The sequence below is a fragment of the Centroberyx gerrardi genome, chromosome 21, assembly GCF_048128805.1.
Source record: "Centroberyx gerrardi isolate f3 chromosome 21, fCenGer3.hap1.cur.20231027, whole genome shotgun sequence".
NCBI lineage: Eukaryota > Metazoa > Chordata > Actinopteri > Beryciformes > Berycidae > Centroberyx > Centroberyx gerrardi.
This window is the reverse complement of record NC_136017.1, coordinates 10,709,178-10,723,222: the sequence shown is the minus strand read 5'-3', so window position 1 is coordinate 10,723,222 and position 14,045 is coordinate 10,709,178. Positions and strand designations below refer to the sequence as shown.

The window sequence follows — 14,045 nt, the reverse complement described above, 5'->3', positions numbered from 1 at the left end:
TTGTACTCTGATCTCAGTGAGAGATCAGAGTACAGCCGAGCACGGAAGTCTTTCTTTTTTTCCTTTTAATGACCCTTTCATCCCCCTTATTGTCTTTACCATTTGATTGCATAGATAGATATGCATTTCAAACATGCGCATGTCCATAAGTGTCTAAAAAATATATACTGTTTATAACAAAAGTAATTTCTCAGACGCTGGTCTAATTAAAAGCTCTGAGCGCAGACATGCTTGTCTCAGGGGGCTAAGGCCACAGTCCTTGGTGCAGTAAAAAACAAAACACAACAACATCCACTTAAAGCATAAAGGTCAAGTGAGCAAGTTGTAGTGCTACAAAAGTGCACACACTAAAATGGAAACAAAGAGGCATAATCAATGCTCTCTTACTTAAATTGTCACTTGTAGAGTAATACGTGGATTTAGCTCTCCAATGTGATCACAGACACAGAAAGGATGTTTTCTGTTACCTCTACCTTTCACAAATGAGGAAACATGAGAAATGGAATTTGATGTTTAGAAACATGCAGGTTATATATCAATGTGTGTACACGTGTGTGTACACGTCTGTATACTCAAAAGGTTTTCTGTGACTATGTTTACACAAAGCCAAATAATTAATTAAGTTAGAATGACCAAACTAATCATAGTCCGATTGAAAATTCAACCCTGTTTAAAGAGCTGGGGAAAGCCTTTGACTAAAAACTAATAAATTGGTTGCCTTGAATCAGATAAAGGTTTTAATATGAAGCCCTGACGCATGCTTTTCATCCACACTCCAGGCGACAAGCTGCCTGAGTTTGGTAAAATCAGATGAGTGCTTGGTTATGAGTAAATATTTGGTTTACACGATGGAGGTTAGGTACTTGAAGCACTGCACGATTTAGACCTCATTAGTCGTCCTGTTGGATGCAACATTTGCCCTGTTTGCAGTCAGATGTCAGATGCTTCTGTGCAAAGGTAGTGACCGCAGACGAATTTATAGCGGTTTGCAGTGTTGAAGATATTGCTAAACTTTGTTTGATTGAAAAAGAATACTCTTCGTTTTTCCCTTGATTGCTTTTCCCTTTGGTTGATTTCCCTTGATCACACTGGTGACCTTTATTTTGGACTTCTAAGCCTTGTCTTTTCTCTCATGATGACTGTATCACCACCCTGCGTGTATAAAAAGACCTTGCTAAAGACAGTACAGGGAGAGAAACTATTCTCCTCTCCTGTGTGCACACATAACTGTAACAGGATCAGCAACAGCTTATGTGTTGTAATTTGCATTCCACTGTGATTTTTCACTTTGAATAAATGACTATAATTATAAGTGTCTTGTTGATTCAATTCCACAACAGCAGACTTGCAATACAAGAAAAAGATGAACAGAGCACTGTGCACAACATTTGCCCATGTGTCCATGTGCACGCTTGCGGATGTAAACAGTTAACACAATTTTTTTTCGGGTTAGGCAGATAATCCTATTAAGAGGCTGCATGCAAACGTAATCACTATCAGTCTCAAGCCAATGCTAGTGAATTTGAAAGCCTTGATAACATACATAAAATGTAGGAAACTCAGAGTTGGTCTTGTTTGATCGGATTCTCTGAGTAAATATTTGTCTCCATTTAGCAGATCATGTAAATCATGAATGTGTGTCAACAGCTAATTGTGTGAACATACAGTATGCAATTACACTCCTGATGACAGCAGTTTGAGACTTACAAAACAAAACCTCTGACAGTGACACCTCCGCCTTCGAAGCTTAAAAAACAAGGTACAAGTTAATGCTGGAAACTTCTGTGTTGAATTTTCCGAGTCACGAGCCGCCTCCGTACCTTAATCCTGCGGACGCTGACACGGCACTCGAACAGCTTCTCGATGGCGGCGGGGAAGAAGAGGGTGACGGTCAGTCGCACGGCGGTGTACAGCGACACCGTCACAAACACACGGCTGGCCGTCAGAGTGTTTCCCAGGAGCACGTAGAGGGTGAAGGTGATGAAGACGATGATCTTGCTGGCTGAGAAGAAGGAGGCCATGTTGAGGCCCCGCAGGTAGGAGCTCTTCATGATCATGGAGATCTCCTTCCTAATGAGACACAGAGCGCCAAAAGTTACATGCAGGCTCCAGAGATTAGGATTTATATTTCTCTTAAGTACTTTTATATCTCTTGCTTTCCAGCAGTGTATAACTGTATATTAACTGTATATCTCATGGCCCATTTCATCCTTAAACTTTTTAATCACTCTGAAGAACCTTGAATGATACGAAATGCGCTATATAAAAGACAGATGGTTTGATTAATTGAATGGCTGATATGACGCTATACAAAGAACCGCAGAAAAGCTCCAGACATTTCCATGTGTTCCACCACTAAACGTTTTGAGACATTATAATCTTGAACAAGCACTGTTCCACTCATGTTGGCTGTGTTTTTGCACCCATCTTATCCCACATGCCATTCCATCCTTAACCTGCCACATCTTCTCCACCAGAATTGCGTCTTTGCACAAGCTGCTTTGCCACTCTTATATCCTATTCAATTTTACCACAGTGAAGGCAGGGGAAATTTCCATGTGTGTATTTTGGCTTTTCTTTCTTTTCTTTTGTCAACTCTATCTTAGATAAAGCTCGAGGAAACACTTAAGGATTTTTGGTTTTGGGTTCTTATACTCCCTGTCTGTTTCCAGAGCAATGTATCGCTGTCAGACATTTGTGCCTCTGGATGACACCAAGCATGACAATAATATTGACAAAGTGTTAGGGGCTAAAACAAACACACAATGGTATTGAAAGTTTACCTAAGCCTGCACCTGTCTACTCATGAGCCTCTGCCTGCCCCTGTGTTTTCCATAGCTGTTGTAATGTCACAAACTACACTTTCTTCTACAGAAATCATATTGTAGGCCATACTGCACAAACGGACACAGCTATAGACTGCTGAATATATACATGTAGAGCGATATGTACAGCATACATCATACATGGTATGTCTTACATGGCCCCTTTGCACTGCATATAAGGTCCTGATGTCGACGTACCATGTGTATCAGTATGTACTATCAAAGTTGTCAATATGTCTCTGCACCAGTTTTACATTTGTGCTCAGTGATTTAAATGATTGTGGTTCTGATATTAATTCAGTAAATGAAACCAAAAAACAACCACAATCTTCTTCAGCAAGCCGTGTTTTGGTTGTGGTCATGTGTAGTGTTGTACCTCATAGTGCACTGTACGTGAGTAAGTAGTGATACCCAGTTGACACCTGGCCTGATGCGCCAAGTTTGACACCAACCATGAAGTGTGCAACTTGAACTGAAGACTAAAAGGTGTTCAACTGAACAGATCATGAATTTCTAAACAGAGAAGTAAGGATTTTCTCACTATGATTTCAGGATTTGCGTGTCGGGATAGCAGGATACTGATCCGACTCTACCAATTTTACTTTAGCACAGGTAACTAAGAATGGCTTGATTTTTGCGCTTGGTCATAGGCACAGCACCATAGATTACACTGGTGTTTAACATATTGCCACTTTCATAAGTGTGCATGCCTGGAGGCGTGGCCACAATTGCCAAACCATCACTAGAGACACCAGGCTTGTTTGAAGAAATAAAGGGAGTTACGTCTTTTTCCTTACTTTTGAGATGCTTTGCATGTGTATATGCACCGGATTGAGCTTTATATGAGAGGCATGGAGGTGAAATTGGTACCAATATTCTTGTCGCCAATGGGCAAAATAATGTATGCAATTTGTTGGAGGCTTTTATCTAAAGTGCCTTTATATGTGTTGTGTATATATTTTTAGCATGGGTAGGAATAAAACTCCTAGCACTTGCAGTTGTAGTACCATGCTCTACCCACTGAGCCACACAGGACCTAGCATGATCAAACAGCTTATTTTTCAGGGAACTTCGGTTGCCATACTTCATGCAGTAAAAGTAGGTTTTTGGAGCAGGCAGGAATTCAATGCCTTGCTCCAGGACAATCAAACCTGTGGCCACCAATGTTGATGTGTATGAGTGGCTGAGTGGATCACAAAGTTAATTCCCCACCCTGGTCTTTGGTTAGGACAGTCATCAGGAAGGGTAGTGGTGAGAAAGCTCTGATTCACAGTGATCATGCAGTGTTGTGAATTTGAGTCTTACCCTCCACCTTTGTTGCATGTCAACCACATCGTTGTCTCTCTTTTCTACACAGTTTAATATAGACGAAGTGGTGTAAAATCATGCAAATACTCAGGCATACATCATGGAACTCTTTAAATTCATATTCTTAATGAGGCATATTCTTGAAAGGCACCAAAATAAAAAAAGAACACTACTTGATTGAAATGGTACAAATTGGATTTGTGTAAACAGTGAAAAACAAGTGTATCATAACTACTTACAGCTCACAGCAACATGATGAGGAATATGAAAACACAGGAAACGAGCAGGAAACACTTACAATGACCCCAATACCTCTTTAATCACTTATTCGCCCTTGGGAAAACTACTCATACCATGAAGAAAATAGTTGACAATAGAAAGCCTTTGAATGTTTTTACCTTCTGACCTCAGAGACCAAAGCTGCGAATGGTTTCTCCCAGGCGTACATCTTGATGATCCTAATCCCAGACACCACTTCGTTCATTGTGCGAATTCTGCTGTCAGTGAGAACAGCCGTCTTACTCCTGCAAAGGAAGGGGGAAAATTAAGGTTGACTTACTAAAAGAGGCATCATTTACCATATAACAATCTTGTCAGAACTTCAAATGTGAATGAGATGTTAATTATAAGCACTTCAGTTATTCCATTACCACATGTGCTCTTGGAAGGGAATTGCGATACGAAAAAAGTCAGAATTATGACCACCAATGGTATATGTGCCATAAAAAAATCCAAGTCCAGGCACTTGTATGGATTTGAATAATAAAAAGCCTTTATTAGATAGGATAGAACATTAACAACTAGAACATTTGCAACGAAGGTCCTATTTTTATATCCACAAGGCCTAGTGATACACTGAAATCACACACATGGAGCTATAGAAAGTAACGTATCTGCAGGGTGGATATAAGTTTGTTTGTTGTTGTTTTTTATTTAAAGGCAGGCCTGGCCCGCAGTTCTTGCTTTCTCCTTAGAGGCCATATAATAAGCTTCAGATTGTTTTACAACCACATAACTTGACCCTTCTCCTGTGGTTTCTGCACTAGCAGCACCAAGTTCCTTGAGGTTACAAAAACACTAAAGGCTGAAGTTCAGAAATGGACAAATAAAGGAATAAAGGAAAATCTCTTTATGACTTCTCTATTGAGCAAGTTTGAGCTTTGCATGACACGACACTTCTGAAGGTCTGCGTTTGTGCCTTCAGATAGAGAAACATTCGGCCTTGAGACTGATTCATTTACAATCATCTCCCTGCTTGTTTCAAAAATCTAGACAGCATCTCTCTCTTTTTGCCATCATGTTTTGTGTATGTGTGATTGTGTGTGTGTGTGTGTGTGTATATATGATACCTGAACTTGGAAAAGAGCCTTCCGAACATGGTTTGCGTAGGCATCAGGAATATGAGCACCACCATGCCTGCCAAGCACGACGGCCCGATCTCCACCCACAGCAGCCCCACGACCGCCGCCGCCTGGAGAGGCCCCACCCACAGGAAGTGCAGGAAGATAGTCACCTGACCAAGACAAGACAACACGGCATGAATGAGCAGTGATGAGATCAATAACACAAGAAAAAACACAAGCAAAAGCAGGACAAAACCAGCTGTCAATGCTGAACTTCTGGAAATGGAAAAATCACATCCCAGTGAGTGACACAGTGAGTTTGAAAAGTAAACACAGCTCTAGGTAGGGAACACTCTGGAGGGGAACTTCAGTATAAACAGGACATAAACAACATAGAAGTGTTTATTAAGCAGATCCAAGTTTGTCAGGAGAGCAAAAAAAAAACCCAATACATATGCAGACGGGTACACTGACTTCTTACTCAAGTCTCAAACAAAACATCCAGTACACCTACTTGACCGGATGGGTAGAAAGTCTTTAATCCAAACCAGCAAGGGAATGTGACTATGACTCATGACCTTTATAAAATGGTGTATTTAACAGCCCATTGCCAGGAAATAAGATGCCTTCAAGAACTGTGGAGTTTTCGCCGCAGGCTCTGACCCACTGATTAAAACGAAACTGAATACTTGAAGCAGACAGCTGGGCTTGGTGCCAGCTGAGCACGGAGCATAATCAAGCCTAAACCTCAAGCTGGGACAGATCTGTTTGTGTTTCTCAAGTGACTTACAGTTGGGACAGAGCTGATATCAGACGCGGCCTTCACACCACCTCACAGTGAGATATGAATAAGTCATCTCACACGCGTAAAACCACCATGTCTTGTGACCCTTTCACACATTTTGGATGTACCCAACTCCAACTGGCAATCAATATTCAGCAAAGATTTTACGCATCATTTAATTTTCTGCTTTCCTTTTATTTACTTTTTATAATTGTTTTTTTAGCTTTTTTATTTACCATGTTTTGTTAAGTTGTAGATCTTGTATGCGTGTCAAGTTCCCTGAACTTTTGATTGAGCATTACTAAAAAAGAAGCAGTAGAGGTGAGGCTCTGTTGTTGGAGGGAAATATATCAAAAACTTGATATACAGTATTTGAAGCTTTTTTGTATTATCTGAAATGCAAATAAAAAGACCTTGAAAAAAAAGCATTCCTGTGTTTCTTTCTCTTCTGAATGCCTGAAATGTTGCTTTTTGCCCGGGCCAGCTGAGCTTCACATACCTCATCAAATTTGTTAACGTCGTTGGACAGGAGATTGACAATCTGGCCTGTGGTGGTTTTTCCCATCGCTTTACTGCTGAGACAGAGGGCCTAGAGGAAGACAGGAATCATTATCAGCAAAGCAACATCAATCAGAAACATCTATACTTCAAAAAGTAACAAGGTACTTACTGTCAAAGAATCATGGAAAGCAACCTTGACATTTACCTGATAATGCTTTAGATGACTATTCTTTTCTCAAATATCAGAACCACCGTCCATTTGACCACTGCTCAAATCTGAAGAACCTCTCATTCAGCTCCCCAGTGGGAATGCAAAGTAAGTAGTTGTGGTTGACTTGAAATTTAAAACATTTGTGTATCGCTGACTTAGGAAGGGTGTTGTGGATGGAATACAAAGGTAGGAACCAGGGAGTTTTTTTCAGGACTCTTTTTTTGAACGTACACATTTAAAGTCCTGTTCATTTTGATTTGTTCAAATGAGATACTATCATTCCCTCACTTTCGTCCTGCTACTGTGTCAAATCAAATTTATTCATACACAGCTCTTAAAGGAATACACCAAGAATTTGGGAGATTGCATGGAGCAGCAGACTGAATGATCTACCAGGGACACAAGGATGATTTTTCACTGCCTGTATTCACACATTAACCTAGTAAGTTGACCGGGTCAATCCCCAAAAACTCCAGGTTTCACCACAAAGTGCTTTACGGAGCGCAAAAGATATCAAACAGATAAAGACTACAGAGATAAAAAAGAAAGAACCTGCTGTTCTACTAACCTTCCTGTAGATCATGTGGCACATGGCCACTCTGATCTTCATGCCTGTTCTCTGGACGTAGAAGAAGTAGAGGTGATGCATCACCGCCAGGAAGAAGGTGGAGAAAGACATCCCAGCTGCGTAACCAAGGGCCTTATACAGACTCGTCATGTCCTCTGGGTCGTAATTCTCAAAGTACCGAATCAGCGCCCCCAGGAACACTGGCTGGATCACCTTGATGACCTCCTGATATCGACGAGGAGAAGACGTAATGAATAAATAATATGATGTAAAATGTAGTACTTTTTTAGATAGTCCTTGGTTGAAAAGATGATACTGCAAACAGGCCAGATCCTCTACATTTCTATTTTAATGATCAACTTCAGGCAATGATTTCCCCCCCCATTCTCTTAAGACCTCTTATCCTTCTCTTCTTATCCTTATGAATTTACAGCTGACCCACTGAACTCGTCTGGTCACTCCTGAGAGACGTTTTATTAAAACCAACCATGGCCCCACCGACTGCAAGTCTTATTCAGTTGTGAGAAAATATGGTAAAATATATTTTAAGTGCAGTCAGCTTAATCTTTCGGATTTTACATGGCATACAGCCATAGGCCCGGATCTACTAACATGTCGCAATTCCCGGATAAATCACGTCCACTGCCAATTTCTATAAATCCCTCCCTTTATTTTGCGCCCCAGCCTTGGAACACCCACAAATGCATATGCAATTAGACCAAACCGCAAAAAACGGCGCACACAGATCAACACATGATTTCAGGCACAAATACCCTGTGCGCCGTCTTAGTAGATCAGAAAACAAGGTTTTAGCACCCGCAATGCAATTTGCAGTGGCGCAAACCTTTAGTAGATCCGGGCCATAATATCCTTGCTATTAATAGAACATTAAACGGTAGTTTTGGTGACACGGACAAGGGTTACATAATATTGAAGAACAATAAATCATTGCAATTTTTATTACTGAATAGTGTGTTATCGCAATACACAGATTTTTTATAGATGGTTTATTTTTCAGTGCGTATAAAACTGACATGCCAATTCCAACAATTTGGTCAGTGTCAGTAAAATGAAAAATCTTCTCCCAACATGTAAAATCATTTGTGGGCCAGAGATAAACAGTATATCTGAAACACTTTTCATTCTAAAAAAAAAAAAACACTGCACAGAAATTGCAGTGGTCAATACTGCAATTTTGAATTTTGTAATTAATTCTACAGCCTTAACACAGACCTCGACGAGAGTAAAGACACCCAGCACTGCATACGGCTTCCAGTAGCACTTCATGATGACTTTGGCGAGTCTAGGTGGCCTCAGCTCTTTGGTAGCCTTCTGAACCTCATACTCCCAGTGTCTGTCAAAGAGAAAGATGCCATGTTACTTTTCTGCACACTCACTTGTGTGCTTTTTTGTCTTGAAAGACAGAATAATTGTGGAATTTGTCATGTAGATTTAAAAAAATATAATAAATGTCTCCCATTAACTTAATAACAGTGATAATAAGACCTTTAGTATGCAACAGGTAGCTTAAGCCAAGCCATCAGATTGGTCAAAGACACATTCCAACCTGTGCTGATTACTCCCATAAAGCACTGCTACTCATCCCTTATTGGTTGCTATGGCAACTCTTTGTGGTAACCAGGGAGCTAGTTAGTCATCTTTCTTGTGTTCTCCTGCTTTTTTTTTTTTGTCTTCCTAAAAACTAGAAAATGTCTTCCTTCCGGTTTTGTTTTGGGTTTTTTTTTTGGCTTAGAAAAGTTTTAAAGAGCTGAACAGTCTGGTTTCCACTACAGATGGACTTCCTATGGAGAAAAAAAAATGCTGAAAACTATCTAATGTACTGAATGTGAAACAATTTGGGTAAATACTTTCTGGCATGTTCCTGTAAAGTTACCCATTGGTGAAATTCCCTAATATTTCCTGACTTCCCCTGAGAATTTACTAGATTTACCTTTCTCCTTTGTGGATCAATACAGTATCACTAATAGAGTTTGGGTTGCCCTAAGGACAGAATTTCATGACTCATTCAGGCACTAATAAACTTAATTTTCATTAACCAGAAAAAGGCTGACAATAAGCAGTTACTAATTCATAGTTTATGGAAAACCTCCCCAGAACACATACCAATAACACACTTGTAGCTGTCCATGAAACAACCCAGTAACCAATGTCTTCCTTTAAAAACTACAATAAGGCTCCTCCATGACAGGAATGGATTTGGTGTGGCTTGGATGTGGAAAATGAACAATTTCACGCATCAATCCCAACAATTTGCTCATTTCAAGAGGATCCAGTATTATGACAAAGCATGTCATGAAGTCCCTAGTCAATAAAAAAGTTATTTAGTCATCTTTTTTGCCTCATTTCTAAGGCAAAAAGTGGAAAACAATGGGCAAGGCACTCAGGGGTGAAATTGCAATCAAAACAGGAGGAGGGAGCCACCAATAATGAAGTCCCAGTATTTCAAAAAGCAGAAAATATAAGGCTGTGGAGAGCTACATGGAGACACTATTTCTAGCCATACCTTCTCTCTTCATACTCATGTAGACTTTCATGTAGCATAAAACCATAAACTTTTTGCACACCAATTTTTGTCTCTTTTGACAGAGCATTTTTTTGTATTTTTTATTGTGACATGCAGGGCCACAAATGCCCCAAAGAAAAGACTTCCAGACAATGCAAATCTCCCGATAAAATGTATTTCCATAACAGACTTGAAACTTTAATCTTTTTCACATATAATAACTAGTTGTTTTAAGCAACTATTTTTCACCCAATTAGGCAACTTTTCCAACCAAAATCTATCTACATAATCACTTTAATTCAAATGAGACCGGTTGCAAGGCAGCATGCTGTAGCCTGCGGCTTGGACAAACAAGATGAAACCGCTATGCTGCTCTTTTGCACTGTAATCTACATGGAGGCAGCAGCCGTAAGACAGTATTACTATTACAACTTTGTTATTTTGATGTATCTGATTTATTGGAAGACAGTTGTAAACCACACAATAAGCTCTTCTGGATTTTCTTGGTCTTCCCTGCACATTTGTAAGCTATTAATGTTTCTCCTATTCTCTTATAATTTGTGATTGCTTAGGCTACACAAGTACATTTCAAAAGGTCCAGTCCCACCTAAGTTTTGGTTCCTCTTCAGTTATTTACTGACTGTATCGTTCGTGGGCAACAAGATGTTAACTGTTTCCCAGCGGAAGTCAAAGGACTAACTGCAAGACAACACTTCAAGAACAGTGGTGTGATGTTGGTCCTTTTGGGCTTGGCTGATTCCTACTATTGTGGTAACTATGGGCAGCAGTGACATACTGCACATGATTTTTAAAGCCACCATACCTCTGCAGCTCCTGTCCCAGTCTCTCGGACCGGTCCTCCGCCAGCACTTCGTACATGTCATCTTCCTCCAGCTTGCGTTTGTATCCAATGCGGAATAAAGGACTTAGCCAGCTAAATGAGACACAATCACAGGAGGAGGAGGAGTACAGAGAGAAAGAGAGAGAGAGGGAGGGAGTACAGTGCATCAATTCATGATTTTATTCAGATGATCACTAGTTCTGTTTGGTGTTGTGAGGAAACATTATTGAATACCACCGGCTATATCACTAGCAATGAATACCATCCATTCATTCATAACAGTTGCTGAATGCATTGATGTGAGTAAACTGACCATGTGCTGTCGTTTAAGGCCTTTTAAGGAGCAAGAGTGAAAAATGTGGCTAATCAACACTTCATGACCTGGTGTGATGTGGGCTTTTGGGGTATCACTGCTAGGACAGTTGACAATAAAAATGTGACACTTTGATTACTACTAATTTGATGCATGCAGTAGCCAATCTTTATGTGTGCGTGTGAGTGAGCTGGCACAGACGTCTAAATTTCCCCCATCAAACTTGGATCATTAACGTTATGCCAGATGATTCAGCAGTAAACTATCACTCAAAAAAAGACAACGGGAAACGGGAAGGTCTCTCCTCAACTTGACCGTGACCAAGCTAATCTATGAGTCTATGAGGTTCATTTCAGGAGCGTTAGCTAGCTGACCTAAGGCTTTCAACAGCGTGGAGAAACTTTTTGAACCGAATGTGGAATTTGGTCTGTTGAATATTTGTGTCATTTGACGGCCGAGAAAGTAGGTTAGTCTTTACCGCAGCCGTTGTACTCATGTTTGCCAAGTTCTGTCAAAACAGAACAGTTTTGTTCCGGATAGCTTTCAGTTGATATTGGTGCATTTCATTACGAAGTCAAAACATGAACACAGATGGAAAATTTCGTTTTAATTCAATCGTTACCAACCGGCGGTTAGTTGACTTACCAGAAGAATACCTGGGAGAAAAGACTCGCCGTCGCTGCCGGGTTGGTCTTGGCATCTTTTGTCACTTTTTCCATGTTGCTCTGAACTCATCCGGTACCTTTCCCCGTACTTCGTGTCCTCCAAAAAACACGGATACTCCTGGCTATGTTGTGTAACTTCGTAGCTGGCACATGTTGCTCGGCAGTTCGTAGGACCCCTAGTGATTTTACATTGACGTTACGTTTCTGTGGCACTACCAGCGAAGAAAGCCCCCTGCGTGACGTGTAACCCGATCTCCGCCCTCGACACACGCGATTGGCTGACAATAATGGTCGCCGCATGCCATTGGCTGCGTGCCTCCGTTCCGCTGCGCGTTTAGCATTGAATATTCATAGCGGGGAATCAAGAAGGTACTTGTTACATTTTGACTCATATTTACCTCCATTCCTTTGGTAAAGGTGGGAAGGGCGTGAGCTACATTTACTGCCACAGTGGGCTATGTCTACATTTTGGGAAAAATATTATATGAAGTCCTTGTGAAAAATAACTAGAAGCATACTAGACAGCAAAACTTCAAAATTCACCTCCATAAAATTAAATAAAGGAGATTAAAATATACCTGAATATACCATAAGCTCACCATGAAATCATCACCACAGGCACATTATGAGTCCCTATAGGAATGACAGAAATGAATCATACAAATATTATATAGGAATTACAGGAATATTATAACGATGCCATAGGTGATAGGAACACCACATTATAGGGATGATATAGTGATTTTCCATTAGGTGTATTCAATACTTCTAAATAAAAGGGAACCAGTCTGTAAATATGCTGTTTTGTCAACCATGCACTTGAGTCATCTACTGTCCATAAAAATTTAATTTTTTCCCACATGTCATGTTGTAAGAAGTGTCACTCTGTTGAAATGGTGGTTATCACGCGCGTGTGTGTGTGTGTGTGTGTGTGTGTGTGTGTGTGTGTGTGTGTGTGTGAGAGTGCGTGAGGTTCCTTGTTTTGGAGGTAATTTGACTTGCAAACATTGGTATTAGCAAACATGGCTGTCCTGTGGTTTCAGCCTCCGGCCTGACCATCACTGCTAGCACGCTGCAGAATTAGCATGAGGCAAACTCACTGACAGACTCATATTAACATGCAGAAAGCAGCATTTTCATCAATCTGATACTGGCTGACTGGGCACAACAACAATTTACTATCTGGATTACTGGGAAATTCCTGGGAATTTCTCTCTCTCTCTTTCTCTCTCTCTCTCTCTCTCTCTCTCTCTCTCTCTCTCTCTCTCTCCCAACCCAATTGAATTTAATTATGCTTCACTGGCATGATAGAACATGAAAACTAAAACAGTATCGTACATCAACTGATGCAATAGAGACATCTCTCTCTCTCTCTCTCTCTCTCACACACACACACACACACACAGACGCACACATACAATAAACGGAAGTCTTAAAGTCATACAGTCATTCTGACGTCACTCCATGATAACAAAGTAAACATGTCACCTGCCATTACTGCTGACAAAAGGAAATTGCTCATGCGTGCAATTCTCCGAATGTTTTTGACTTGAAGCGACTTCTGAAAGCCATATAGTTTTACAGAAATCACTTGTTTGTGGAGGAAAAAGGAAAAGTGTTGCATGCTGGGCATTAGGCAAAATAGAATTCAATCAACAGAATTTATTCAATCTTTTTTTTCCGCTTGTAATATTGGCTCAACACAGCCTCTCTGTCTATATACTGTATGTTTGTCTTTCTCTCTTGTTCCTCACACAAAAGGCACAAAGCGATCTGCACACACACACGCACACATGTGAGAGGATATCCCATAAATAAAAAGCGGGCTAGATGACAGATGCCCTCTGACACACTCCAGGTGGTTCCTGCACTGACATAAAAGACCAGAGAGAGAGAAAACAACACAACCCTCGTCTCCTCCCAGCATCCCCCCCCCTCTCTCATTTCAGTGTACAAGGAAAGTGTTAAGGACGCCCAGTCACGTGTACTCCAGGTAACCTATTGTCCTGACAGCAACAATCCAATGATAACAGGCTAACGGCCCTCGTACTCTGAATGTTTAGCTAGCAGCCAGTGGGAGGGAGAGCAGCCAGTGGGAGATTACCAGCTCAACTCAGCCCAATAACATTCATCTGGGGGGATCAAGGCCCCATTCCCACGCT

At 40.7% G+C, this 14,045-nt stretch overlaps 1 protein-coding gene across 2 annotated transcripts in view; it reads right to left on the bottom strand.

Moving 5' to 3' along the window:
- LOC139914660 (ATP-binding cassette sub-family C member 4-like) overlaps positions 1 to 12,067 on the bottom strand; it is a 36,135-nt gene extending 24,068 nt beyond the window's left edge. For both annotated transcript variants that reach the window (XR_013507590.1, XM_078291038.1), the window contains exons 1-8: positions 11,864 to 12,067; positions 10,888 to 10,998; positions 8,774 to 8,894; positions 7,541 to 7,765; positions 6,760 to 6,849; positions 5,483 to 5,646; positions 4,532 to 4,657; positions 1,821 to 2,070 (exon numbers count right to left, since the gene is read on the bottom strand). Coding sequence is in view for 1 of the 2 variants with exons in the window: in XM_078291038.1 (XP_078147164.1) it covers positions 1,821 to 2,070; positions 4,532 to 4,657; positions 5,483 to 5,646; positions 6,760 to 6,849; positions 7,541 to 7,765; positions 8,774 to 8,894; positions 10,888 to 10,998; positions 11,864 to 11,937 (1,161 nt within the window). In the remaining variant the exon portion in view is untranslated. The remainder of the gene's footprint in view (positions 1 to 1,820; positions 2,071 to 4,531; positions 4,658 to 5,482; positions 5,647 to 6,759; positions 6,850 to 7,540; positions 7,766 to 8,773; positions 8,895 to 10,887; positions 10,999 to 11,863) is intronic.
- Positions 12,068 to 14,045: the final 1,978 nt, after the last annotated feature.